This window comes from Cetorhinus maximus, chromosome 1 (assembly GCF_964194155.1).
Source record: "Cetorhinus maximus chromosome 1, sCetMax3.hap1.1, whole genome shotgun sequence".
NCBI classification, from domain to species: domain Eukaryota; kingdom Metazoa; phylum Chordata; class Chondrichthyes; order Lamniformes; family Cetorhinidae; genus Cetorhinus; species Cetorhinus maximus.
In genome coordinates, this window is record NC_135879.1 from 200,880,249 (window position 1) to 200,905,060 (window position 24,812).

The 24,812-nt window shown below is 44.4% G+C and overlaps 1 protein-coding gene across 1 annotated transcript in view; it reads left to right on the plus strand.

Annotated features, from left to right (window-relative positions):
• The window catches only part of LOC144686486 (A disintegrin and metalloproteinase with thrombospondin motifs 12-like), a 665,462-nt gene that overhangs the window by 322,058 nt on the left and 318,592 nt on the right, over positions 1–24,812 (plus strand). The window contains exon 10 of the mRNA XM_078551763.1: positions 16,080–16,172. Coding sequence (XP_078407889.1) covers positions 16,080–16,172 — 93 coding nt within the window. The remainder of the gene's footprint in view (positions 1–16,079; positions 16,173–24,812) is intronic.

The following is a 24,812-nucleotide window of genomic DNA, read 5'->3' on the forward strand; positions in this document are numbered from 1 at the left end:
GCTAATCATTGGTTGCAATGTACCTGGGACAGACAAACCTGTACAGTTTTGGTCTCATTACTTAAGAAATGATTTAATTGCATTATAAGCAGTTCCGAGAATGTTCACTTGATTGATTCCTGGAATAAGGTAATTATGAAGAAACATTGGACAGCTTTGGCCTGTGTCCATTGGAGTTTAGAAGAATGAGAGGCAATCTTATTGAAACATATAAGATCCTGAGGGGAATTGACAGGGTGGATGCCAAGATGATGCTTCCCCTTATGAGGGAGACTAGAACCAGGGGGGCACAATTTAAAAATAAGAGATCTTCCATTTAAGAGAGACAAGGAGATTTTTTTTTCTCTCAGAGGGTCGTTAGTCCGTGGAACTTTCTTTCCCAGAGAGTGGTGGAGGCAGGGTCAATGAATATTTTCAAGACTGGGTGAGATAGATTCTTGACAAGGGAGTCAAAGGTTATAGGAGGGAGACAGAAAAGTGGAGTTGAGGCCACCATCAGATCAGTCATGATCTTATCAAATGGCGGAGCAGGCTTGAGGGACTGAATGGCTCCTAATTTAATTTAATGGCTCCTAAATCCTGCTCCTAATTTGTATATTCATACATATGTATGTATGGAACAGACCTGTTCTCAACCCAGTGAAATTGCCCCTCCTCTAATCAAGTATTTTCACTGTAGATTGCTTCTTGTCCTTTTCCATAGCTAATCTGAACCTTATGATACTGTAGATACGGTTCCGTAAATGTTGCGCGACTGACATTTGATCCACTTGACCCATCTCGTCCAGAACCAGATCCAGATCCAGCAATTCCCCCTTCCTCACTGTGCTGGAAACATTCTGGACTTAAGATAATATACTTTTTTATGTTGAATCGTTCTGTTCATTTAAACTAATACCCTGTTTGCTTCAGCTACAACCTTCTGTCATTGGGCATGAACCTTTAGAAAGTTTCAAACAATAGGACCAAAATTCCTTTCTCACTTGACTGATTTTAATTCAGTCCTATGTAGCATGTAAGTACTTTAGGTATTGACCCTTCCCAAGTACATTGCACTGCATTTATATAAATCAAAGGAAATCAGTCTGATTTTGGTCCATTCCCCCCAGCACAGGTAGATCCACTTGTAGAAGTTCCTTCTCCTGTGCTATCCTGACACTCACATTAATTTTAGTGTCATCTGCAAACTTGCAGACCGATTCCTCAATGCCTACATCTAGGTCATTTATAAGATTACTAAAAAGTAACAGCCCTAAGACCCTGTGGGGTATTAACCACCCTCCAAGCAGACCCATACTCAACAACCACAAATTGCTGCCTAAAATACACTTGTCAGGTGACTGACACACTTTGCAGGAGAGCTGGGAATGAATTGCCTTTGTGATCACAGCAAGGCATCAGCAGGATAGCAAGTAGCATTTTTACGGGGTTGTGGATGTGAGAGGGTCACATTTGAACTATACTTGTTGAGTGTTTGAAAAATCCCACAGACTAAGACAGCACAACTCCAATAATTTTATCATGTCATAAAAATTGAAGGTGAGAGGTTAATGCTGTAGAGGTGTTTTTTTTTTTAGCACTGTACTAATCTCTATTTTACAGTTTATGTCTATTTTGTCCTCAATTTTCTCTTCAGAAAATGCTGGCTTGCTAGGGCACATTTTCTCTTATCTCTTCTGATCAAACTTTTAATTTGCTTCTGCATAATCCTATATTCGTCTTGGTGAGCACCTTCTCTTCAATCCCTGCAGGATCTCCGTAGGTCATTTTTTTTCTCATTCTCTTTTAATTTCTTTATTAACCCATTTAGAGCCACATTTGAATTTGCTGACCTTAGGTATGCAGTTACCCTTCATGTTCTTTTAAAGGTGCTCCATTTGTCATTTTGTGAAACATTGCCAATAAGTTATAAACCTGCCTCCTAGTTTTTGGCAATAATTGAATATTATTCAATGTTAAATTTGTTTATTCTGTGGTCACTGTCTTCCAGGAACACTGTTGCTTTCTAGACAGCTGCAGCTTTGAATAGCACATCAAGATGAGTACTGCCCCTTGTCCCATATCCTGTGAGTCATGAACCAGTCATGCATTACAGTTACCAATTCTGATGAAACCACTGGTGTTTTCTGGATAATTACTGAGTTGATTAAAATCTCCTATTAAAAGAAGTTTCCTGTTCTCAGATAATAGCAAGCTGCTCTCCAATTGTACTGACCTGATGGACTGTGGCAAACCCCAAGGTGGGAAATTCTTTGGAGCTGCTTTGCTCCTCTGCCAGAAGTGCCATGAAAAGAATTTTTATGCGTGTAAATAGAGTTTCCGCCCCAATTCTCGCAAAGTTTCAGCAATGAAGCAGCAGTAGTAAGTAACATTTGTGCCGGACGGTTGCCAGACAATGATTATCTCCAACAAGAGAGAATCTAACTATCTCCCCTTGATGTTCAACGGCATTACCATCACTGGATCTCCCATCATGAACATCATGGAGGGTTACCATTGACCTGAAACTTAACTATACTAGCCATATTAAAACAATGGCTGCAAAAGAAGATTAAAGACTGAGAATTCTACAGAGACAACTTACCTCCCGACTTCCATCTAGTATGTACAAGTTAGGAATGTGATGGAATACTCCCTACTTGATTGGATAAGTGCTGCTTTAACAATGCTCAAGGAGCTTGACACAGTCTTAAGACGAAACAGCCCGCTTGATTGGCATCCCATCCACCTCCTTAAACGTTCACTCCCTCCACCACCAGTGTACAATGGCAGAGTGTGTACCATTGAGGAGATGCACTGCAGCAACTTGGCTTGGCTTCTTCAACAACACCTTCCAAACTCTTGACCACTACCAATTAGAAGTGTCACATGGGAACACCGTTATCCGCAAGTTTCCCTCCAAGTCTTACACCGTCTGACATGGAAATATATCTCCGTAGCTTCATTGTGACTGGGTCCAAAACCTGGAATTCCCTTCCTAACAGCACTTGGGTGTGCCTACACCACAATGTTCAAGAAGGAAGCTCACCTCCACCTTCTCAAGGGCAGTTAGGGATGGGCAATAAATGTGAGCCTTGCCAGCACTGTCCAGATGCCTTTAACAAATAAAAAGAAGTTCTGAGATAATCTCCAGCCTACTGTTAGTTTAGATTTCTAAGTGGATTAGGTTTTTTTTCCCTCTGGCTTACCCCTCCCACTGGATCAGTCTAATTTAACTCCAAGATGATTGTAACATATACGGTTCTTCTACTACTCTTTCTGTCTATTTTGTCCTTTCTGAACCTACTGTGAATCTGTATATAAGCTTCACTTCAAACTCCTGGGCTATCCATCACATGATAGTTTCCAATAGTCACAAGTTCCTCCAGTTCTTTTATTTCTAGTGTCTATATATAAGTATTGAAAAGGAGCAGTCAACATAGCTCATAATATGCAGATCTATGATGTAGATGGGAAAAGATCATGGTGACCATCTACATGAAGCCTTGCAGAGAACCAGGAAATCTGGGATCAAGCTAAACGCAGACAAATGCATTATGAAGGCGACAGAATGCTTGTTCTTTGGAATAGTGTACACTCCTGATGGAGTCAAGCCAAATTCTGAAACAGTCACAGCTATCTCTTTCAGCAAACTCAAAGAATAACTTTGCAAAGAGGCAAGTCTGTTAAACAACAACAGAGAGAAACCCGTCACTCTGCAGCTAGATGTTTTACAGAAGGACTGAGAGAAGCCCTGACACAGGAGGGAAGACTGATAGCATTCACATCCAAAGCTCTAACATCAGCTGAGACCAGATGTGCCAATATAGAAAAGAGCTTTCAGCTCTTTTAACTCTTGTCAATCAAGATACTCCCTCCAAATGACCAGGAGGATGTAAGGCAGAAGCTCACTGATGCACAGGTAAAAGGAGGTCAACACTTCAAAAAGCATGTTAAACCCCTGCCTGAGTTGTTGAAAGGGCAAATTGTGTATGTATAGGATCCAATCATGGAAACCAGGAACCCAGCAAAAGTTGTTGGTGAACCTACACTCATGGAATAAAAGGAACAGTAGCAATGTGGAAACAGCAAGTAATGGTTAATGGATAATTTTCAGACTGGAGGAAGGCTTGAGGTGGAGTTCCCCAGCGGTCGGTATTGGGACCCTTGCTTTTCCGATATATATTAATGATCATGATCTTGGTGTGCAGGGGACAATTTCAAAATTTTAGCAGTCGTGTATGGACATGAGAAGTTCCATACATAGCTCTCTGTGAGACAGTTCATAGTGGAGAGTGGTCATTGCCCATTGGAGCAGATCTGCAAGAAAAATACATGCAGGACACCAGCAGGACTACAGAGGTTACTCCTGAGGCTGAGTTGTCACTGCAGGAGAAACATGAGGTAAAAGATGTAGGTATAAAGATCTATCACACAGTGAATGTAACAGCACAGAAATTGAGTCAAATTAGGGATGAGACCAGCAAAAATGAAAAATTATAGATGCTTTCTCAACAAGTGATCTAGGGATGGCCTGATAAGATACAGCAAACACAACCAGCAATATAGCAATATTGATCTATCAGAGATGATATCTCACTAGAAGATAAAAGCAAAATACTGAGGATACTGGAAATCGGAAATAAAACAGGAAATACTGGAAAAACTCAGCAGGCCTGTCAGTTTCTGTCGAGAGAGAACCAGAGTTAATGCTTCAAACCTGTATGACTCGTACATGCATACACACACACACACACACACACTGGGGGACAATTTACCATACCAATCCACTTAACCAGCACATCTTTGGACAGTGGGAGGAAACCAGAGCACCCAGAGGAAACCTATGCAGACACAGGGAGAATGTGAATCCCCAGGCAGAAAGACACCAGAGGACAGGATCAAACCTGGTTCCCTGGAGCTGTGAGGCAGCAGCACCAACCACTGTGCCGCCCACCATGGTGTACTGTGGGAGCCAATTTATTCAAACACAATCAAGAACATTATCTCACAGTTGTAGGCTACTGCTCAATGTTCCCTTTTATGCGAAAGGTGAAAAGTTTGAGAGCTACAACAATCAACTCAGCAGTACAAATTCTGTTCTTCAACTTCAAAAGGACATAGCCAAGTAGGTAGATAAGTGGCAGGTGAAGTTCAATGCAGAGAAGTGTGAAGTGATTCATTTTGGTAGGAAGCACATGGAGAGACAATATAAAATAAGGATTACAACTCTAAAGGGTGTGCAGGCGCGGAGAGACCTGGGCATATATGTGCTTAAGTCATTAAAGATGGCAGGTCAGGTGGAGAGAGGAGCTAATAAAGCATATAGTATCCTGGGCTTTATTAAGAGGGGCATACAGTACAAGAGCAGGGAGGTTATGCTGAACTTGTATAGGACATTAGCTAGACCTCAGCTGGAGTATTGTGTTCAGTTCTGGGCATCACACTTTAAGAAGGATGTGAATGCATTGGAGAGAGTGCAGCAGAGGTTTATAAAAACGGTTCCAGGGATGTGAATCATCAGCTATGAAGATAGATTGGAGAAGTTGGGATAAAAACAAAATCTCTCCACCTTCAACACCTCTTTGATCCTTTTGTCTGTGACATCTTTTGATTATCTGCTCCTATCACTGCTTGCTTATCTCCACAATCACCACACCCTCAACTTCTCTCTCTCCCCCCACCCCCCCACCTTAGACCAGCTTATATTTCACCTTTCTCCTAACTATACACAGTTCTGCCGAAGGGTCATGAAGACTCGAAACGTTAACTGATTTCTTCTCCACCGATGCTGCCAGACCTGCTGAGTTTTTCCAGGTAATTCTGTTTTTGTTTTGGAGAAGTTGGGACTGTTCTCCTTGGAGAGGAGAAGGCGAAAAGGAGGTTTGATAAAGGTATTCAAAATCATGAGGGGCTGGACAAAGTAGATAGGGAGAAACTGTTCCTGCTTGTAAAAGCATTGAGAACAAGGGGACACAGATTTAAAGTGAATGCAAAAATAGCAAATGCGATGTGAGAAAAAATTTTTCACACAGCGAGTGGTTCTCATCTGGAATGCACTGCCTGGAAGTGTGGTGGAGGCAGGTTGAATTAAGGCATTCAAGAGGGCATTAGATGATTAATTGAATAGAAACAATGTGCATGGTTATGGGGTAAAGGCAGGAGAATGGCACTGAGTCATAATGCTTATTTGGAGAGACAGTGCAGACACAATGGGCCGAATTGCCTCCTTTGCGATTCTGTGATTCCAAGGTCATACATCATTGAGACTGAAACTGTAAACAAGTGAGAAGGAACAGAGTCTATATTTGACATACATTTGAGCTGGAAAAGCAGAAAACTTCATCAACAACAGCAGCAACATTATTAACCAGCGTGACAACATCAACAGCATCACCAACAAATGGTGAACCATTAACAATGTCACCAGCAAGTGACACAACATTAGTAACATCGAGCACGACTCCTACAATGCCAGGAGTAAAACGTACAACTTTGTCCAAGCAGCGTGCCAACTCACCACTGAGAGCGGCCAATGTCAAATCTACAAGATAGAGGCACAATACCCTCCCACCTAAGTTATACCATGAATAATATTTTGTGAAAAGAAAACAAGCTAGAGCAGAGTTTTTAAGCATTCGGTTTAATTATAAAAGTTGATTGTTAATCTTCTTTAGTTAGATATAATATCGAAAGGTTAATTATTGGAACAGTTAGATTGACGTAGGGGCTTTTTTTAAAGAAAGAAGGAGGTAATATTGTTATTATTCGTAAAGAGCTAGGAATTAATTGTTATACATATATACATCGGAGGTGCCACATTTACAGTTGCACTGCATTCAGGTGCCCAGAGCTGTAAGAAATACAATCAATGAAGCTCCAGCATTTTGAGACTAAAAGTGTGATTATTTTGAACTTGTGAGAAACAGAAGACATAACACTTACTAACCCTATTTAGACAGGTTACTTCCAATTGCATCATGCTATTTCAGCAGGTGCCCTTGCTATGTTTTACAAAAACCATCATTCATTTGGTAATAGAAACCTATTTCCCAGTCTGAGAGAGCGTGCTGATTATTGTGTCTGTGCATTTGATTTAATGTAGAATCATGTCATTTTCATTCGTGACCTGAGTTAGACTGGAATGTGCAGCATAAAGTTCCATGGCCTTCATTCTCAATTTGATATACATTTTATGGCCACATTTAAGATCTGGCTGGTTTACTCATATATAACTGACTCCTCGTTGCAAATCTTTCTCTTTTTATAAAGTGGAATGTATTTAAATTGCTTTTAGCTTGATATTTATATGTTGCTTCCTGAAAACATAGGCCAGAATTTTCCGGCCCAGTTGATGTGGGGCGTCATGGTGGAGTGGGGGACACACAATACGACGAGAAGGCCAGAAACGGTTTTATGCCGTTGTGAAGCCAGTTTGCGACCACCCGCTCCGCCCGTCAATAGCGGGCTGTGTCTCCTGCCACTGCACATTGGGAATGTCATTTTAATACATTCGCATCTCATTGTAAGCCTGCTCGCCGGAATCTCATCCCCTGATCACAGAACGCAAGCGAGCTGTCCTCAGCCAGACAGGAGTCAGACATTCACAGAGGCTATGTGAAGATCTATGGTGTGTCCTCACTGCATGTTGTCATCATCTTCCTGGAATCCAGCAACTATTTGGACCTCCGCAGTGTCACCATGACATGTGCCTGAGCACTGAGGGTATGTGTGCAGCCATCAGCCACACAGGAGTCAAATGTTCACAGATGCAAGGTGATGATGCCAGGATTCCCCTCACTGCTTCTTGTCATCGTCCTTCACGAATCTTGTGGCTATGAGGGCCTCCTGAGCGCGCCTGCCTCATCTGGCTAGTGCGATGACCTCATCTCCAGCATTCTTGCTTTCAAGGACCTCATCATTGCCTTTCCCTTCGATGTTGGAGAATACGTGTAGCTCCTCTATCTCCTCTTCAACCAGGTCCTACCTCTGTTGCAGTGCCAAGTTGTGTGGCGCACAGCAAGCTACGATGATGTGCAACACCCTCTGGGGACTGTATTTCAGTGCTCCACCAGACCTGTCGAGGCACCAGAACCTCATTTTCAAGATGCCTATCGTTTGGTCCACCAAAGTCTGGGTCGTGACATAAGCCTGTTACATCTTCGCTCTACTGCAGCCTGAAGCCACCACATGGGCATCATCAGCCATGTCCTCTGTGGATAGCCCATGTCCCAGAGGAGCCAACCCTGAAGCCTCTGTGGACCCTGGGAGATGTCAGGGATCTGAGACCTGCTAAGGATGTAGGATTTGTGTAACGCTCCCAGGGAATCATGTGCAGACCTGTAGGATGTGCTTGTGGTGGTTGCACACCAGCTGAATATTCAGTGAGTGGAAGCCCTTGCAACTGACGTAGTTGACTGCTTGTTGCCATGGAAACATGGCAACTGCTTGTTGCCATGGACTGCCTTTGCGAAGATGGCATCAATGACCTCTGGATACACTTGTGCGTGGAAGCTTGCTAGATCCCACACTGGTCACCTGTGGCACTCTGAAAGGAGCCACTGGCGTAAAGATTAAGCGCTATGGTCACTTTCACGGCCGCTGGAAGTGGATGCCCTCCATATCCCTGCGACGCCAAATTCTGCAGCCGGTGGCATATGTGACCGACCAGTTCCCTAGACATACACGGTCTTCAGTGACAATGGTTCCCGGTCATCTACAGGAATGACTGGCGTCGCCTTTAGGCCCTGGGTCCAGCGGGATACCTACAAGTGATGGCTCGCTGTGGACCTTCAGCTATATGCGCAGCAGGCCCTGCCACACCTTCATTTTGAGGGTGCTGCTCCTCCCTTTGCTGCTCTTTTCTCCTTTTCCTTCTCTGCTCTTTATAAGCCATGAGGCATATTGCTAAATCGCCAGACTTCATCATCCTGATGTTCTTCTCCTGCGTGTGGGTTAGCATAGGTTATTTTATTCCTGCAGTGCATCTTGTAGATGGTACACACTGCTGCTACTGTGTGTCGGTGATGGAGGGAGTGAATGATTGTAGATGGGATGCCAATCAAGCTGGCTGCTTTGTCCTGGATGGCGTCAAGCTTCTTGAGTGTTGTGGGAGCTGCACTCATCCAGGCAAGTGGGGAGTATTCCATCACTCTCCTGACTTGTCCCTTGTAGATGGTGGACAGGCTTTGGGGAGTCAGGAGGTGAGTTACTCGTTGCACTATTCCTAGCCTCTGACCTGCTCTTGTAGCCACAGTATTTATATGGCTAGTCCAGTTCAGTTTCTGGTCAATGATAACCCCCCAGGATGTTGATAGTGGGGGATTCTGCGATGGTAATGCCATTGAATGTCAAAGGACGGTGGTTAGATTCAATCTTGTTGGAGATGATCGTTGTCTGGCACTTGTGTAGTGCAAATGTTACTTGCCACTTGCCAGCCCAAGCTTGCATATTGTCCAGGTTTTGCTGCATTTGGATATGGACTGCTTCAGTACTGAGCACATCCCATGGGAGTTTCTTCACTAATTTCTCTGGCTGACACGGGCAAGTCATTTGTGTATGTAAAGTAATTCACAATTAACTCAGTGGCTAGAAATGAATCAGTCTTCATGGGAAATCTCAACTCAACTTCCCATTTCCATGATCTGTTGATTTTCAATGTTTAATATTGTTCTGACTTGCCATCAAAATCAACACCCATCTCTGCAACAGTGTTGCCACAAGGGATGGTACTCCCTTCTTTGAACCAGATATGATCGTTAAGCATTTGGTGGTCAGTTAACAAAGTGAACTTCCTACCTTACAACTATTTGTGGAACTTCTCTCTCTCTTCAGGCACCATACCCTGAGAGGGCTCTGGCGACCATAGACCTCCATGTTAATCTAGCTGTAGAGGCATGTTGGTGGTACATTCATCTAGTTTGTGAGGTTCTTTAAAAAGCTCATTATTTGTCCACCTCGATCTCGTTTGCCATCGATCTTTCCCATAAGCATTTGACTTTCTAAATCATGATTTCTTATTGTGCGCCCAAGAAATTCCAACTGTCTATTCCTGATCTCGGTCAGCAGGGTTTTTCGGCCTCAGGTTTTACTAGCATCTCTAAATTGGTAGTGTGTTCGAGATATCTTCATTATTCACCTCAAACACCACAACTCTGCAGCCTCAATTCTTCTCTGCATTGCTTCACTGGTCAGCCAACACTCACTTCTATATGTCAAAATTGGAGTGATATAGCAATCCAGGATTTTCCGCTTTGTTTTCATGGCTAATTTTGAGTTGATCATAACCTTTTGTCATTTTTTCAAATGTCCCTTTGGCCATTCCAATTCTTCGTCTTTGCTGCTGCCTCTTTCTCAACTTGTGAGTAATTTTGCTTTGACTTCTTTAAAATACAGAAAACATATGCTACAGGCTTGCCCGCATCACCCTCCATTATGTGAGATAAGACCACGCCTAAGCCATGTGGCGAGGCATCGCACATTAAACCAGTTGTTCCTTGGAATAATAGTGGGTCAAAACAGCATTCTAGTCAGTGCTTTCATCACTGCTTCAAATGCTTTCTGACACTCCACAGCCCATTCCTAATTTATTCCATCTTAGCTACTAGGTTAATACACCTAGTAGCTAAGTCATGGTAACTTAGGATAATACACAACAATCCTTGCAGGGTTCAATTATTGAACTAACTTTATTCAAGCCTCCCCAACAGAGGGCAGCAGAGAGGGCAGTATAGCAAAATGCCCAGATCTTGCAAAAATACTGTGATGCTGGAAATCTGAAATAAAGACAGAAAACGCTGGAAATACGCAACAGACCTGCTGCATCTGTGGAATGAAAAACAGAGTTAGCGTATCAGGCCACTGACCTTTCACCAGGACTAGGAAAAGTTAGAAACATGATAGATTTTAAAGCGGGCGAAATGGGAGAAGATGTGAAAAGAGCGAAAGGGAAGGTCTGTAACAGGAGAGACCAAACGGCAAAAGAGTTAGTCGTGCAGAGCCAAAGAGGCAAGGAAAGAAATAAAGGGCGGAATTTTCTGGTCCCTCCCGCCACTGGAATCGTCATGGGCGGGACAGAAAATTTGACGGGCCAGCAAAAGATCCGTTGATTTTGGGTGGGCGGGACCGGAAAATCCCGCCCAAGGAAACAAGGGCTGTGCCCAGAGCAGGTGTGAATGGCAGAATGATGAACAACGGCTACCTGAAAGCACAAGCAAGAGAAAAACAAAAGTAAGGCTGAAACATTCAAAGTACCAGAAACAAAATGGGGGCAGAGGTTCTGTCCGAAATCTTTAAATTCAGTGTTGAGTCTGGAAATCTGCTTTGCCGCAATGGATATTATACGGGCATCGAGAATTTAAGGAAGGAGGAACATTCAAGAATCTTTGGCTTATTTTTGGAAAATTATACAATTTGAAATAATCTCATTGAAGTGTTCAAGATTCTGGAAGCTTTTGATAAAATTGTTAGAAGCAAATTGTTTCCCAAGTTGAAGGTTCAAATGCCAAAGGATGTTAAAGTTAAAAATGATCAAGTTGGGAATCTGAAAATCAGTCATACAGAATCTTTTCACGCATGCATAATGTAGAGTTGTGGAATAAGTGACTGGGGAAGTCCATTGAAGCAAACGGTATGAATGGTTTGAAGAAATAATTACTTTTGCTTCTGGAAAGCAAGAGGAAATTGAGGGTTGTGGTGAGAAAGCGAATCAGCCAAGGGATAACTTTTAAACATTGACTTTTTGATGTCCATACTAACGGCATGAAATATTTTAAACAAACTGATACACTATTGCAATTTTCCTGGTCCTCAAAATTTTTGGGGTGATCAGAGTTGTCCAGGATCCAGGTATCAGTGCCCGAACTTCCTTTTTAGACCTAATTAAAATGGAGGAGATAGGGCATGCTGGCATGCACATGATGCTTGCGGGCATACTGTTGACAGCAGCCATGAAGAGAGGGTGACATTTGGGTATATGCTGAGGCCTGGGTATTAAAGATATATTTTTGCCTTTAAAGGGCCCCACATGGTGGAAGCCCCATAAAACAAAGAGCAATTTGTCTGCATCTCCTGAAGAAAAGAGCATCAAATATTTACAGCGGCAGAAGTATTAGTGATTGTCAAATTACAGCCATTAAAAATTGTGAATGTCATCGCTGTGGTCTTCTTTAGTGAAATGAGATAATCCCTGTCGATATCTTCATGTTGCTATCCCATGACCGGAATGACGTCAGCATCACAAGCAGCAACTTGGGTACGCCCACTGTCTGCCCTGAAGAGAACTGGTAATAAGGTGGCAGTGTGGTTTAAGCAGGGGAAGAGACAAAACAAGCATGGATCTGAAAAATGATGTTACTGGTTTTCTTGTGAGGCTTTACTTTCTATTGCAGGTGGCTTGGAGCAACACTGGAAGGTGTTGTTGAAACGAGGCATGGTAGTGTGGGTTGGTGGTTGGGGAGAAGGCGATGGTGAAACAGATTTCTGCTTCATGGTCAGGAAGCCATTGCTAGTTGCTCAGGAGCAGGCCAAGTTTCAACATCTGTTAGAGGAGCCTTTGATTGGTTTTGCCTTGACTGCCTCTGCTGCAATTTTACCCATGGCAGGGGGAGACCCACATCAGGTGGGTGGCCTGGCAGCTTTCATTGCACAAACTGGTGTCGGAAAAGAGGAGTGGGGAGACCGCCATTGGAGCTTTCCTGTGCCCATCAGAGGCACCCCCTTCCACCTAGGTCATACCCCCCCCCCCCCCCCCCCCCCACCCCTTAACCTTCCACCGTGGTCTCTCAAGCATGTCCCTCCTCACCCCCCCCGCTCCAAACTGGGGTCTTGCAGCCAGGCCCGCTGACCACCTGAAATTACCTTGGAGTCCAGCTTCATAACATCATCTTGTTCAGGGACTTCTAGTCCCAGCAGTCGCCACCACTCAAACCTGGCGATGCTGGGATTAGAAGTGCCAGCCACCCTTAGGCAATCAATGCTGCTTCCGGCATAAAATGGCTGTGGGGCAGCCGGCTTTTTGGTGCGTGTTCTCCCCACTGACCTTTTAGTCAGGGAGAGGGATGGGGAATACAGGGGCCTGTAAAATCTAGCCCCATATCACAAAGAGTTGGGGTGGGGGATGCTGTGGCTGGGAGGGGGCAGTGACCCGGTACCGATCATGGCCTCCAGCACTAAGGGTAAAAGACTGACAGAAACAAGTTGTGAAGCAGCAAATCCACTTTATATTCAAAAAGACAAAAAAAACCATCTTGATAATACCAGCCTGTCCTTTAAGAAGGATGGTACCTGAACTGCAGCTCAGAATTCAACAGTACCAGCTTTTTGTGGGGGCAATGTGCTCCAAACTATTAGGGGAAACCTGTGTACAAAGGCCTGTGACAGTCCTTTGCATGGAATTGTATTTCTGCGCCCTCTTCAGGCGCAATCAATTGCAGCTAACGGACAAGCCAGATCACAAGCTCAGGTGCAGTGGTGTTCAAGGGCAGACTGGGTGAAAGGATTGTATATTGTGTGTGTTGCACCTGCTTTTGGGGCACTATTTGCAAACAGGGTAAGGAAACTTGACCCCTCTTATATTCTATTAATGGTTTTAAAATGAACATTTTCTGGGAGCATAAAGTGAAATCATCTGATCTTCACAAAGGACTCCTGTCCAACCATTTTAGTATAAAATTGCAATAATGACGCTGAAAATCATGTTGAAATGTCATCAGCATCTCAATTTTGCATAACATAATTTTGATGACAGTAACTCATTAATCTTCCTGCACATGTATAATTGCAAACTCAAATATGTTGATCAATGCTTCTTTCCTTAGACAACACTCCTTTAATATTTGTTTCTTTTTAATTCTTTGTGGCCCTGAAAGTTTTCTACTTGTTTATGCAATTAGGTTTTGCTGTAGTAATTCCCTTTTACATTAAAAAGAATAGAAGTGCAACTGCTTGTCGATATCTTGAATTGAGAGATGAAGAGTTATTCCATGTCCTCTATAGCTTTTATTGTTAACCTGCGAGGCTGTGGGCAACAGATAAGTTATAACTTATCTAACATTTTTTTTACATTGACACAAAACCTCTTTCTCCTCCTTTATCCCTAAAACTTACCTCTTTGACTAAGCTTTTAACTATCAATCCAAGCATCTCATTCATCGACTCGGTGTCATTTTTTTTGTCTGGTTATGCTTCTACAAATCACCTTGTGAAAATTTACTGCATTAAAGTTGATACTTAAATTGTTAAGTTAAAGCCGTGATAGGAGTTTGAATTTGTCCTCTGTATCTCAAGATCAAGGTGACTGATGTATGGTGACTCAATATGCTGTATTCCATTTCTTTTACACTTATAGCATTTTTATTGCTTTAGTCCAATGTATTCTTTTGACTACTATCACAGAGAAGAATGTGTATGTTTTCTTACTGTTCCTGATCAGCATGTTTTGTATGGAAAGAGGTGCGTGCTTTCTTATCCCTTTGACAGTGTGTTCCAATTAAATAATTCAACAGCAAGCTTTTGTGAGTTTAAAACTAAAAAAGGTTATTTATTCTCACACACCACAAATTAAATGCAATGTCAGACACTTCTGTTCTCACACACACAATCACACAAACAAAGATTATATAGAAGTGAAGGTAATGTACTTCTACAGCTTCTAATTGTCTCAATCTCTGACTTATGGTCTCCGGTCTATGATTCAGGCCTGTAGTTTCTTGGATGGTTTTAATGCTTTGAAATTGAAGTGAGGATCATGTAAAGGGAAGGTTTCTTGTAGCTGAATTTCTAGGAGGTTAGCTCTCAGGTGAACTTGAAGGTGGAACAGGTTGGGGAAGTCCTTCTCTCTGCTGGGATCTTCCACTTTAAAGGTATTGCTGTTAATTAGCTTGGCTACTTGGTGCCTTGCTGCTTTCTGACCACAGAACTGTTGCATTGATGGCTTTGGTGGAACTGTTTGCAAACAGCTCTTAGCTGATCTTTAAATGCAGACAAAAACATGGCTCCTCATCATGTGACTTTCCACAAGCTCAAGTCCTTTTCCAAATAAGGAGTGGCGTTTATGTTGATTCCACAGCTTGTGTGGTAAGTTAACACTTCTAAGGGTTTGAGACAGACAGTCCCTTTGTTCTTGAATGTCCCATTCAATCAAGACCCTTTTTGATTGGTTTCAATGGAGGCCATTGAATTACATCAGCCCGGGCTGTCCTTTGTGTTGGCCCAACTTTAAACAAAAGGATGTGTGGATTTCCCGAATAGCTGTGAATGTCAGTTAGGCATTCACTTGAGAAGTGATACTCAAAGGCCAAAGTTCACATAATTTGTAGCAGCCATTTAATAACCTGTTTGTGTGCAGTTTACATTGGCTGAGATTTCATAGTATACTGGGGCATGACATGACAAACAACTCACTTTCAGGTATATAGTATTATAGATTGGCATAGAACAGAAGAAAGCCATTTGTCCCATTGCATCTGTGCCAGCTCCTTGAAAGAGCTGTCCAACTAATCCTATACCGTGGCTCTGTCCCCATAGCCTTGTAATTTTTGCCTTTCAAATTCCCAATTCCTAATTCAAATTCCCAATTCCCCTTTGAAGTTTACTTTTAAATCTGCTTCAATGTCTATCCGGGAAGTGCATTCCAGATCACAAACAACTCACTGTGTTAAAAAAATCCTGCGTTGCCTTTAGTTTTTTTTTTGCCTCTCACCTTACACCTGTATCCTTTGAGTATGGACCCTTCTGTCACTGGAATCAATTTCTCCTTATTTACTTTATCAAAATCATTCATAATTTTCAACATCTCTGTCAAATCTTCTAACTTTCTCTGCTGTAAGGAAACAATTGCAGCTTTTCCAGTCTCTCCAAACAACTGAAGCCTCTTATCCTTGGTACCATTCTAACAAATCTCTTCTGCACCTCTCTGAGGTCTTAACATCCTTCCTAAAGTGTGGTGCTCAGAACTGGGCATCATGCTTGAACTGAGGCTGAACCAGTGTTTTATAAATGATTAGCCTAATATCCTTCACTTTACACTCTACACGGTCAGCATAAGGTGTAATATTTGCGAAATGCAATGATTGATTCCTTTGTCCATTTGTTATTGACAGAATGTTTGTCAGACTCTCTGGTGCTCAGTGCATGGCTCTTGCCGCTCTAAGCTGGACGCTGCAGCAGATGGGACTAAATGTGGAGAAAAGAAGGTGCGTAAAGAGCCTCAATTCCAACCGGCGATAGAGATGAACCTCAGTGTTGTTGTGTTCACCATAACAGATTCAGCATAAAATTGAAACATTTCTTTCAGCCAAGAAGTGACTTTTTTTTTACAACTTTCAACCAATCTTCAAATACTTGAAATGTATTTTTTTCAGTTTTCCTCCTCCCTCTCATCTGAAGGCACTAGCTTGGACTGGTTTTGAGTTCCAAGGGTCCCTCATCCAAATGGCTGCTCGCCATTTGCCTTGACAAAGGTTATCACCTTGAGAGAGAGATATTCCTGTGACTGATGACCACAAGGACACTTTATGGCCTGAATCATTGGTCAGCAAACAGACATACAAACTTTTGAATTGGGACCAGGAGTAGGCCAGACACAATAACCCAGGTGAGATCAGCTAATTCGCAGACCTGGTTTGGCAATGGAGTCATGGGCAAACATCGGAGGGTAATGTTAGCTTTGGATGATAGCCCAGTGACACCTTACTTCTTTTAATAACTTCAACTTGCAGTCTGCTTGGCTACAAAATGTAATTAAATCATGCTCAGGCAGAAAAACATAACCCCCCCTCCATAAATGTACTTTGCAATACATCACAATAATATTATTAAAATTATCGTACTTTCATCACATTCCCTCAAGCACCTACTGAAAGCAGTGGAGGCCCGCTGCAATGTTCTCTACCCTCGCTCTGGGCAAGGCCACCAATCCAGCATGGGAGGCAGTGGCAGCGGTGCTCAGTGCCAACACCCTGCAAAAGTGGACAGCCACCCAGTGCTGAAAGCGGACAAATGATCTCTTCCATTCCGCCAGGGTAAGTCACTCTTCTCATCACTCTCAACTCAAACACTCTCAAATCCACAGGGATCTCACTCACTGCCAGTTCAAGGAACATCACCATTCACTCTCTCACACACATCTTCATTTGACCTGCAGATTATGCCCTTATCCCAACCATGGCACCATTCACCACCCACACATGCCAGGCATCCTGCTTTCACTCTCTCCATTTGTATTCATGCAGGACCAGCTGGCACACAACAAAAGGGAGAGGTTGCAGACTGGTGGAGGATTGCCTGAAATCAAGGGCCTCATGGACTTTGAAAATAGAGTCATCCAGCTGGCTGATGATGATCTGGACCTTTCCTGTGCTGACGGCGAGGTCAGCGATGCTCACCCAAGTGAGGATCCAGCAGTGCAACATCCATTAGGCAGCCATGCTGTGAATGTGTTCCGCAGTCCCCTGCCATGCACTATTTATCTCTCCTTGCTTTCACAGGCATATCAGGGAAGCAGCCGAGGGGATCCATGACCCAGGTCCTCGAGTCAAGCCCTGAAGAAACCTCAGACGAAGAATTTGCCAACACCTTAATTGAAGACCCGTCACAGCGCTCACCCACACACTTCACCAGCGAAGAGACATACACCTTGGTGGGACCTAGTTCTAGAATAGCCTTGAGGTCACAATCTGGTGAGCACATTGCACTGTCTGATCTACATCAGATGGTGGCAGAGATTTCCCAGGTTTCCGGCACTTGGAGGACTGCTGGAGGCCAGAAATATACTGAGTCCGAGTCAGGTGAGGGGCCTCTGGATTCGATAATAACTCAGGTGGAGCTGCAAAGGCAAGCTCAGGAACATCAGGAAGGGATGTCCACTGCATTCCTCAGATTGCAAGGCTCTCGGGTGCCCACAGGGAGGAGGATCAGCAGGTGCACACCCTGCAGGGCCGCCCACTCAGGTGACTCCGGGAGTGTCCAGCCCATCTGAATCCCCTCTTCCTGTGACCCCAGCAGCTCCAGCTCCACAGACCGAGGAGGGTACCACTGCCACACGGCTGGACCCTGAAAGCTATGTGAGGACCTATGGAGTGTCCCCACTGCATGCCATCATCATCCTCCATAAATCTAGCAGCTATGAGGGCCTCCTGAGCGCGCCTGCCTTGCCTGGTCAACGCGATGGCCTCATCGCCGTCAGGCTCGCTTTCAAGGGACTCGTCACCCTAATCTTCGACGTCCTCATCAGAGGAGATGTGCAGCACCTCCATCTCATCCTCAGTCAGCTCCTCCCCTGTTGCAGTGCCAGGTTGTGAAGGGTGCAGCGACAACAATGCATGCCACCCTCTGTGGACTGTTTGTAGGGTTCCACCAGACCTGTCCAGGCACCGGAATCTCATTTTCAACATTCGGAAGGTCTGCTCCACCAAGGTATGAGTTGCAGCATCAGCCTCATTGTACCTTCTCTCTGCTGCACCCTGAGACTACCACACAGGCATCATCAGCCACATCTCTGTGGGTAGCCCTTGTCTCTTAGGATCCACCCCTTCAACCTCTGTGGACCCTGGAAGGCGGCAGGAATCTGTGACCTACTGAGAATGTAGGAGTTGTGGACACTCCCTGGGAATTTTGACCAGACCTGTAGGGTGCATTTGTGCTGGTCGCACACCGGCTAAACATGGAGTGAGTGGAGGCCCCTGCGGTTGACATAGTTGACCGCATGTTGCCATGAAGATCTGAGTGCCACATGAGCGCCGTCGATGGCATCTGGCACCTGTGGGAAACCAGGTATCTGCACAACTCCCAGCGCTCTTGCTTCCTGGCTTTCCTGAACCTGGGAGAAATGCACAAAGTTGTGTGCCTTTGCAAAGATTGCGCCCGTGACCTCCTGGATGCATTTGTGGATGGAGGCTTGCGAGATCCCACAGAGGTCACCTTAAAGCCTTAAAAGGTGTAAAGAATTGAGTGCCATGGTCACCTTCATGGCCACTGGCCGTGGATGCCCTCTATGGCCCCATGGAGTGAAATCTTGTAGCAAGTGGCAAATGTGACTGACCAGTTCCCTGGACATGTGCAGTCTTTGGCGACACTGGTTCTCTGTCATTTGCATAAATGACAAGTGGCATCTGCAGTCCCTTGGTCTAGCTAGGCGCCAGCCCACAATGGCTTGCTGTGGCTCTTTAGTGGCATGCGCAGGAGCCCCAGCCACTACTTCTTCTTGAGGGTGCTGCACCTGCCTCTGCACAGCCAGACGCCTTCGCCACTCACTTCTCCTTCGTCTTTGCTCCCTGTAAGCCATGAGGCTGTGTTCAGCTTCTGATCAATGGTAACCCCCAGCATGTTGATAGTGGGGGATTCAGTGATGGTAATGCCATTGAACATCATGGGGTGATGGTTGGATTTTCTCTTGTTGAAGACGGTCGCTTCCTGACACTTGTGTGTCGCAAATATAACTTGCCACTTGTCAGCCCAAGCCTGGATATTGTCCAGGTCTTGCTGCATTTGGACATGGACCGCTCCAGTATCTGAGGAGTTGCGAATGGTCCTGAACATTGTGCAATCATCAGCGAACATCCCCACTTCTGCACTTATTTTGGAAAGAAGGTAATTGATGAAGCAGCTGAAGATGGTTGGGGCTAGGACACTACCCTGAGGAACTCCTACAGTGATGTCCTGGAACTGAGACGATTGACCTCCAATGACCACAACCATCTTCCATTGTGCTAGATATGAATTCAACCAGTGGACAGCTTCCCCCCTGATTCGGCATTAACTCCAGTTCTGCTAGGGCTCCTTGATGCCACACTTGGTGAAATGCTGCCTTGATGTCAAGGGCAGTCACTCTCACCCCACCTCTTGAGTTCAGCCCTTTTGCCCATGTTTGAACCAAGGCTGTATTGAGGTCAGAGCTTGAGTGGCCATGGTGGTACCCAAACTGAGCATCAGTGAGCAGGTTATTGCTAAGCAAGTGCTGCATGATAGCCCTGTTAATGACCCCTTGCATTACTTTGCTGATACTGGCCCCACAGGGCATCATGAGATTACCACTTTTGGATTCCTGTCATAGTTAGGGTGAAGTGATTACTTCAGGCCATTGTAAAATTGACCACCGTAATGGATTCCCTCCTAGCACAATGATTCTATGGACATCTGTTGTTTTTAAGAAATTATAAGACTTTCAGAAAAGTAGCTTGGTTATTTTTGTGCACACCTTTGGTGACAGTAGTCTTGCTGTGTCAATGATTCTGATGATTTTATATTCCTGGATTTACTCTTGTTTTAATTGGCTTATGCTGGGTCCAGTTCAGTGATCTAGAGTGCCCATGCCTATGACTTTTTTTCCTTTCTCGAGCCCAAGAACACACCAGCTAAGTGTAGAAAGCCTGCCACTACCCTGCTGAGATCAGTGAAGCCACTGTAGATGGGACCCTCAATATCCATTTGGCTGGGTCCCACTAAACTATCAGGGAAACTTCATGTGACCGTTGGTTTAAATTCTTCTCTGTAGGGGGCGGCGGGTTATATCCTACTAACAGTCCTGTGCTAACCTCTAAAAGACAATGCCGACTACATCAAGATGAAAATTGTGATAGCTGAAGAAAATGCTTCTGTTAGTATCTAACATTAGAAAGTAAATAATGGTAACTCTATGAACATTGTGATTCAGCCTCAGATAGATTATGAAGCGATCAAATTTGAAAGTTCTTGAGGTCCCCTCACAAATTACCTATGATGTGCAATCAGTAGAGAATAAAAGCTAGACAAAAGTCAGGGAAACAAAGGAATCGCAATGAACAATAATGCATTTCAGAACGGTTATTTTCCAAGCATTGCAACAAAGCAGCAATGATGAAAAGAATGGTCACAACATAGTTGAACTAAAATTAATTTGCATTTAACTGTAATTGCCTGAAAAGCAGAACACATTTTATGTATGGAGAATTGGCATTGCTCTACTCTCTTAACTCATTCTGCTTGCAAAATATAACTGGGATTGAAAAATCCCATGAAAATCACATACTGCTTTTAGTTTAGATGAAATGGAATGGCCATTTGTTATTGTAACGTTGACCAAGTGATCCTTATATTAAACCTCTAATTATTAGCAATTATTATAGTGTCATGTCCAGAAGACATGAAAGAGATAAACTCATCACCACCCAGACGCTACCCCTTGTCAGGGCCTGCATGACTTGAACTGGCGAGGCTGCCCAACCTAAACTGAATCGCCCCAACAGTCTACTCTCAACCATCAGGAAAGTGAGGGAAGGTGTCACCAAAGGTGCAATCAAGTCGCACTTCCTCAGAAATAACCAGATCACCAAAGCTCAGTTTAGATTCTGTTAGGGTCCCTTGATTCCTGACCTCATTACAGCCTTGGGCCAAACATAGCCAAAAGAATTGAACTCAGGGGGTGAGGGGAAAGTGACTGCCCTTGACATCAAGGCAACATTTGACTGAGTGTGGCATCAGGAACCCTAACAAAACCGGAGTCAATGGGAATCAGGGGAAAACTCTCTGCTGGTTGGTGTTATACCTAGCACAAAGAATTATCGTTGTAATTGTTGGAGGCCAATTATCACAGTTCCAGGACATCACTGTGGAAGTTCCTCAGGGTAATGTCCTTGGCCCAGCCATCTTCAGCTGCTTCATCAATAACCTTCTCTCCATCATAAGGTCAGAAATGAGAATGTTTGCTGATGATCATCTCCATTAATAAATAATCTAACCATCTTTCTTGCCCCACTATCAACATCCTGGGTGGTTACCATTGATCAGAAACTTAACTGGTCTAACTATTCAACACTGTGGCTACAAAGGCGGGTCAGAGGCTGGGAAGTCTGCAGTGAATAATTTACCTCCTGATTCCCCAAAGCCTGTCCACCATCTAAAAGGCACAAGTCAGGAGTGTGATGGGATACACTCCACTTCCCTAGATGAGTGCAGCTCCAGCAACACTCAGGAAACTGGACACCATCCAGGATAAGTCAATTTGCCAGTACACCATCCACCACCTTAAACATTCACTCCGTCCGCCTTTGATGCACAGTGGCAGCAGTGTGTACAAAGTGCAAGATGCACTACTGCAACTCACCAATTCTCTTTCGACAGCACCAACCAAACCCACAATCTCAAGAAACACATTCATGGGAACATCATCACTTACAAATACCCTCCACAGCCATATCTCATACTCACTTGAAAATAGATGGCCGTTTCTTCACTGTGGCTGGGTCAAAGTTCTGGGACTCCCATCTGAACAGCTTTTGGTATACTTAAACCAGATGGACTTTTTTATTCATTCACGGGATGTGAGCTTCGCTGGCTGGCCCAGCATTTATTGCCCATCCGTAATTGCCCTTGACAAGGTGGTAGTGAGTTGCCTTCTTGAACTGCTGCAGTCCATGTGGTGTAGGTACATCCACAGTGCTGTTAGGGAGGGAGTTCCAGGACTTTGACCCAGCGACAGTGAAGGAACAGCGATATATTTCTGAGTCAGGATAGTGAGTGACTAGGAGGGGATCTATCTGCTGTCCTTGTCCTTAGATGGTGTTGGTCGTGGGTTTGGAAGGTGCTGTCGAAGGAGCCTTGGTGAATTCCTGCATTGCATCTTGTAGATGGTACACACTGCTGCTGCTATGTGTCGGTGGTGGAGGGAGTGAATGTTTGTGGATGTGGTGCCAATCAAGTGGGGCTGCATTGTCCTGGATAGTGTCAAGCTTCTTAAGTGTTGTGGGAGCTGCATTTATCCAGGCAAGTGTGGAGTATTCCATCCCACTCCTGACTTGTGCGTTGTAGATGGCGGACAGGCTTTAGGGAGTCAGGAGGTGGGTTACTCGTCGCAGGATTCCTAGCCTCTGACCTGCTCTTGTAGCCACAGTATTTATATCACAGATTCACAGAATCACAGTGCAGAAGAGGCCCTTCGAGTCTGCACCGACACGTGAGAAACACCTGACCTACCTACCTAATCCCATTTACCAGCAATTGGCCCATAGCCTTGAATGTTATAACGTGCCAAGTGCTCATCCAGGTACTTCTTAAAGGATGTGAGGCAACCCGCCTCCACCACCCTCCCAGGCAGTGCATTCCAGACCGTCACCACCCTCTGGGTAAAAACATTTTTCCTCACATCCCCCCTTAACTTCCTGCCCCTCACCTTGAACTTATGCCCCCTTGTGACTGACCCTTCAACTAAGGGGAACAGCTGCTCCCTATCCACCCTGTCCATGCCCCTCATAATCTTGTACACCTCGATCAGGTCGCCCCTCAATCTTCTCTGCTCCAATGAAAACAAACCAAGTCTATCCAACCTCTCTTCATAACTTAAAAGTTTCATCCCAGGCAACATCCTGGTGAATCTCCTCCGCACCCCCTCCAGTGCAATCATATCCTTCCTATAATGCGGTGACCAGAACTGCACACAGTACTCCAGCTGTGGCCTCACCAAGATTCTATACAACTCCAACATGGCCTCCTTATTTTTGTAATCTATGCCTCGATTGATAAAGGCAAATGTCCTATATGCCTTTTTCACCACCCCACTAACGTGCCCCTCTGCCTTCAGAGATCTATGGACACACATGCAAAGGTCCCTTTGTTCCTCAGAACTTCCTAGTGTCATGCCATTCATTGAATGCTTCCTTGTCAAATTACTCCTTCCAAAGTGTATCATCTCACACTTTTCAGGGTTAAATTCCATCTGCCACTTATCTGCCCATTTGACCATCCCATCTATATCTTCCTGCAGCCCAAGACACTCAACCTCACTGTTAACCACCCGGCCAATCTTTGTGTCATCTGCAAACTTACTAATCCTACCCCCCACATAGTCATCTATGTCGTTTATATAAATGACAAATAATAGGGGACCAAGCACAGATCCCTGTGGTACGCCACTGGACACTGGCTTCCAGTCACTAAAGCATCCTTCTGTCATCAAACCCTGCCTCCTACAACTAAGCCAATTTTGAATCCACCTTATCAAATTACTCTGTATCCCATGTGCCTTTGCCTTCTTTATAAGTCTCCCATGCGGGACCTTGTCAAAGGCTTTGCTGAAATCCATATAAACGACATCCATTACACTACCCTCATCTACACACCTGGTCACCTCCTCAAAAAATTCGATCAAATTTGTTAGGCATGACCTCCCTCTGACAAAGCCATGCCAACTATCCCTGATCAAACCTTAGCTCTCCAATTGGAGATAGATTCTCTCCTTCAGAAATTTCTCCAATAGTTTCCCTACCACTGACATGAGACTTACTGGCCTGTAGTTCCCTGGCTTATCTCTACAACCCTTCTTAAATAGCGGAACCACATTAGCTGTTCTCCAGTACTCTGGCCCCTCCCCCGTGGCCAGAGAGGAATTAAAAATTCGGGTCAGAGCCCCTGCAATCTCTTCCCTTGCCTCCCTCAACAGTGTGGGACACAAATCATCCGGACCTGGAGATTTGTCCACTTTTAAGCCTGCCAACATCTCCAATACCTTTTCACTCCCTATATCAATTTGCTTAAGAACCTCGCAGTCTCTCTCCCTGCGTTCGATACCTTCATCCTCATTCTCTTGGGTGAAGACGGACGTGAAGTATTCATTCAACACTCTAGCAATGTCCTCTGGCTCCACCCATAGATTGCCCCCTTGGTCCCTTATGGGCCCTATTCTTTCCCTGGTTATCCTCTTCCCATTGATATACTTATAGAATATCTTGGGATTTTCCCTACTTTTACCACCCAGAGCTTTCTCATATCGTCTCTTTGCTCTCCTAATTGCTTTCTTAAGCTCCACCCTGCACTTTCTGTACTCCACTAATGCCTCTGCTGATTTGCTTCCCTTGTACTTGCTA